The sequence below is a fragment of the Lotus japonicus genome, chromosome 1 (assembly GCF_012489685.1).
Source record: "Lotus japonicus ecotype B-129 chromosome 1, LjGifu_v1.2".
Lineage (NCBI taxonomy): Eukaryota > Viridiplantae > Streptophyta > Magnoliopsida > Fabales > Fabaceae > Lotus > Lotus japonicus.
Window position 1 is genome coordinate 13,164,011 of NC_080041.1, and position 4,208 is coordinate 13,168,218.

Consider the following 4,208-nt stretch of genomic DNA (forward strand, 5'->3'; position numbering starts at 1 on the left):
CAGTGACAGCGGGTGGTGGTTTGTCTGAGGAGGGAATAATATGATGCAAGACCCGATGGGAGCGGGCATGAATGCGGAAGAGTTCCGCCCACGTGCCATAGCGATCAGTCTCCATGGCAAGTACAAGAGGAATATGATTCCTAATGTTTGAAACAACTAGAGTGGGATGGAAATCCGGCTTTGCAGGAGGTGTAGGCGAAAAATCAGCCTTAGGAGGAGGAGTCGCATTGCTGTCATTGTCGGATGTGGAAGACATGCTGCAGGTTTTTTTTTTTTTTTGACTTGTCGGTTGAGCCGGGTCTGGGTGAACCGGCGGTCTGGGCGAACCGGTGATGGGTGTGTTCGCTGGTATGAGAGGAAAAAAAGGAAACGCGGGTCGGGTCTGCTATGGATGGCAGATCCACGCGTTTTGAAGATCCGGGCAAGAAAGGGGATCGGAGCAGCGGCGGTGCAGAGGAACGGGGCGGCTGGAAGCGGCGGTGCAAGGGAACACGGCGGCTGGGGGCGGCGGGCTCGAGGCAAGGCGCGGAAGAGGGAGAGAGAGCCAAGAAGGAGCGCTGCAAATCGCGGGTCCGGAGAGGGAAGTTCTCTGCGGCAGGACATGTGCGGTGCAGGGCGGCGGCGCGAAGGAGAGTGCGGCGGCCGGCGAGGAGCAGCGGCGGCTGAGGACTGCACTGAGGAGGCAGTGAGGGGCGGCTGCTATGGGAGAACAAAAGAGAAGCAAAGGTAATTAAAAAATAGGGCAGAAAAAGAAGGGATCTTTTACGCTCTTGATACCATGTAGAAATATCAGAAAAGGTGAATTTCATTGATAAAATGTAGTGTATATATAGATACAAGAGAGTTGACCTAGGCTAGTAATTGCAGAAGAATCTAAGCCTAATTACAGGTAAATAATAATGACATAAATAAATTCACAATATTTATTTATTCTATCACCAACTACTCTGCATCAGAAGATTCGTCTTGAATAGGTTGTGTACTTGGCTCCATTTCTACATAGATAAAATAAAATCTGGTTAGTGTGAATCAAAGTCAGAATTTTAAATTAAAACATTCCATTACAATAACATAAATTACCTTGCTCAAGCTTTTCAAATTCTTCAAGAAGTTCTTCAATATCACTTGACAAATGACCTGATCGGAACCAATTTTGAGCACAAACTAGTGCTTCAACCGTCTTTGGAGAAAGTGAACTCCTATAATTATTTAGAACTCGACCCCCAGTGCTGAATGCAGATTCTGAAGCAACAGTAGATACCGGCATAGCCAATACATCCTTAGCTATCAAAGCAAGAGTAGGATATTTGCTAGAATTCACTTTCCACCAGTTCAAGATATCAAAAGAATGAGTTTTCTTCTCTAATGCCTCCTTAAAATATGAATCCACTTCATTTGTATTCATATTGTCACTCATACTCATATCCTTATCAAATTCCATAGCAAATGAATTATCAACATCAGCCAACTCAATATTTTCTCTTTCAGAAGCAGATTGTGTAGTTGATTGAGATTGACCATTTCCAACAGCATTTTTATAGCTATTGAACATACTGTTGAAAGTATCCTTCACCTTTCCACTTAAATAATCAACATCATTCTTATCATAAAGATTGGCAAAGCTCCATTCCACAAATCGAAGTTTGTATCTAGGGTCAAGTACAACAGCTATGAAAATCATCATGTTGATATTTTTTAGGCTCCCCCAATACTTGTCATGCTTAGCTTTCATTTTTACAACCATGCCCCCAAGTAATGGATCTAAACTCCCAGCCCATGTGTTTAGTGTTTTCAACACCATACAATATTCATGGAAGTATTGAGAAGAAGTCACAAACAATGAACCTGAAACTTTAAGTGTGACATCATAAAATACTTTCAAAAATCTCACAAACACCCTTGCATTATCCCAATCCTCAGATTTAGGAACCCCACCTTTCATCTTTGCAAACTCTACATCTCGCTCTGCTAGTCTTTTAAAAGGCTTTTGAAACTTCAAAGCACTTTCGAGCATAAGATAAGTAGAATTCCACCTGGTCGGAACATCTAACGGTATCACACTAGTGTCTTGTAACCTACAATCCTTAACACACATTGTGAACTTGTCCTTACGGCCAGAAGAACCACGCACATATCTAACAGCATCCCTAATCTTATTAATGTTATCATGCAAATCCTTCAAACCATCATTGACAACAAGATTTAAAATATGAGCACAACATCTAACATGAAAAAACTCTCCTTTCAATGGATGTGTATTCCAATCATCCATTCTTTTTGTTAAGTATTCAATAGCTGTATCATTAGAGCTTGCATTGTCAACTGTGAGAGTGAAAACTTTAGAAATTCCCCAATCCAAAAGACACTTCTCAATTTTTCTACCAATAGTCTCCCCCTTATGATTCTTGATCCAACAAAAATTTAGATATTTTTGTAAGATTTTGCACAGAAGTCCAGCAATCAGTTGTTAAGCAGACACTTTGATTTGGAACACTAAAAAAAGATTTCAGCTTATTCTTTTCATTGAGATAAAGGTTCCAACAATCCCTAGCAATTGTGATTCTTCCAGGGATATTTAATTTAGGTTGCACAAGACTCATGAAGTAACGAAATCTCTCCCCCTCTACAAATGAAAAAGGAAGCTCATCCACAATAATCATCCTAGCTAAAGCTTCCCTACATGCTTCAACATCAAATGCAACAACAGACAAAGTATTACCAAGCCCTTTCCCATCTTCTTTTTTCAATTGTTGGAAACTAAGAGTTTTTTGACTAGGATCATTTATCTCTCTTGGAACCTTTTTGCATTGATTCAACAAATGATTACTCAAATTACTGGTTCCATTTTTATGAGAACATGCATAAGTTTCCCCACACCAATTACTTTGAGCTCTAGGGATTTTTGACTTACCAATTACTTTAGTAAAATGATCCCAAGTCCAAGAACGAGGTCTAGAGGGTTTCCTCTTACTGGATTCGTCGTCTTCCTCATCATCCTCATCTTCCTCGTCTTCAACTGCAACTTCTGCTAACTTCCTCTTCTTGGCACTCTTCTGCAGCACTTTTTTCTTCTTCTTTGTGATTGTTTGCGTCTCATTTGCTTCAGAATTCATGTTGACAGATTCTAGATTATTAACTCCAGTAGTATCTTCAGAATTTGCAGCCTACATACATTAAAAAATTACATAAATTTTAATTTATCAATTATTCTAAGTTCTAACACACAAATTGTAATAAATAACACAGAACTTACCTCAGACATTGTTGTTTTGTTGGAGGAGGATGAGTCACTAAACAAGGACGAAGCAATTGGATTTAAGTGCTGCAAAGTGCAAACAAACAAAATATATTAGTTTACAAAATATTCTAAGATTAACCAAACAATGTATAAAGAGTAAAAAAAAATACAGCAAAAAACAGAACATAGTGATAACTCACGCCCCCCTCAACAATCAACACCACACACACACAATACAATGATATGTCCCATTGTCCCTAGTCATATGAAGAAAGCATCACATGAAGAAAGTAACGAGAAAAAAAAAACACCACATGAAGAAAAAGAAAGAAAGCTAAGTAACAAAAACAAAAAGAAAGCATCACAAAGACCCAGCCAGTAACGAATAAGACAAGGGATGAAGGGATTAAAAGCCAACATAAAGAAACTTGATAAATAGCAAGAATATGAACCGTAAATAGCAAGAAGATGAACTGCAAAGTGTAAACTAAAATTATTTTTTTGTATTTGAGAGAGAAGTGCTTACCAGAGAAGTAGTGCTTTAGAACAGAGAATTGAGGATGAAAAGTTGGAAACTTTGGACAGAGAATTGAGGATGAGCAGATAAGGGAATTGGGGAATTGGGTATGCGGTTGTTTGATTATGGATTCAGCTTAAATACTTAACAATTAGGGTTGGACATAATTGGAATATATTTAAATTAAGGCTAAAGAGGTAACTATATATATAAAAATTTAAGCATGTAAAATATGGTCGGTTCGGTTTGGATCGGTTCGGTTTTTACTATAGGAATCGAAAACCGAACCGATCCATTGACAGGTTTGCGGTTTTTTTGGTTTTCGGTTTTTTCGGTTTTCGGTTTTTTTGGATTTCGGTTTTTTGGATCGGTTTGATCGGTTTACATCGGTTTGGTTTGGATATGAACACCCCTAGTAGAGAGAGAGGGAGTGGAAGGACGTGGACGAAAAAC

The 4,208-nt window shown here is 38.9% G+C and overlaps 1 protein-coding gene across 1 annotated transcript; it reads right to left on the bottom strand.

Annotated features, from left to right (window-relative positions):
* Nucleotides 1-789: 789 nt before the first annotated feature.
* Nucleotides 790-3,875, bottom strand: LOC130733715 (zinc finger BED domain-containing protein RICESLEEPER 2-like). Its single transcript, XM_057585957.1, has 4 exons — nucleotides 3,765-3,875; nucleotides 3,254-3,322; nucleotides 1,081-3,164; nucleotides 790-995 (listed from the first exon to the last, which is right to left on the bottom strand). Exons 3-4 carry the CDS (start codon nucleotides 2,270-2,272, stop codon nucleotides 943-945), a joined length of 1,245 nt encoding a protein of 414 aa, XP_057441940.1. The 5' UTR covers nucleotides 2,273-3,164; nucleotides 3,254-3,322; nucleotides 3,765-3,875; the 3' UTR covers nucleotides 790-942.
* Between the last annotated feature and the right edge of the window lie 333 nt (nucleotides 3,876-4,208).

Bases quoted from the DNA above. Each gene is read 5' to 3' on its own strand.
- LOC130733715 (XM_057585957.1), bottom strand. From the start codon at position 2,272: ATGGATGATTGGAATACACATCCATTGAAAGGAGAGTTTTTTCATGTT. The intron at 996-1,080 runs GTAATTTATGTT...TTATCTATGTAG, and splicing joins ATTTGAAAAGCTTGAGCAAG to AAATGGAGCCAAGTACACAA.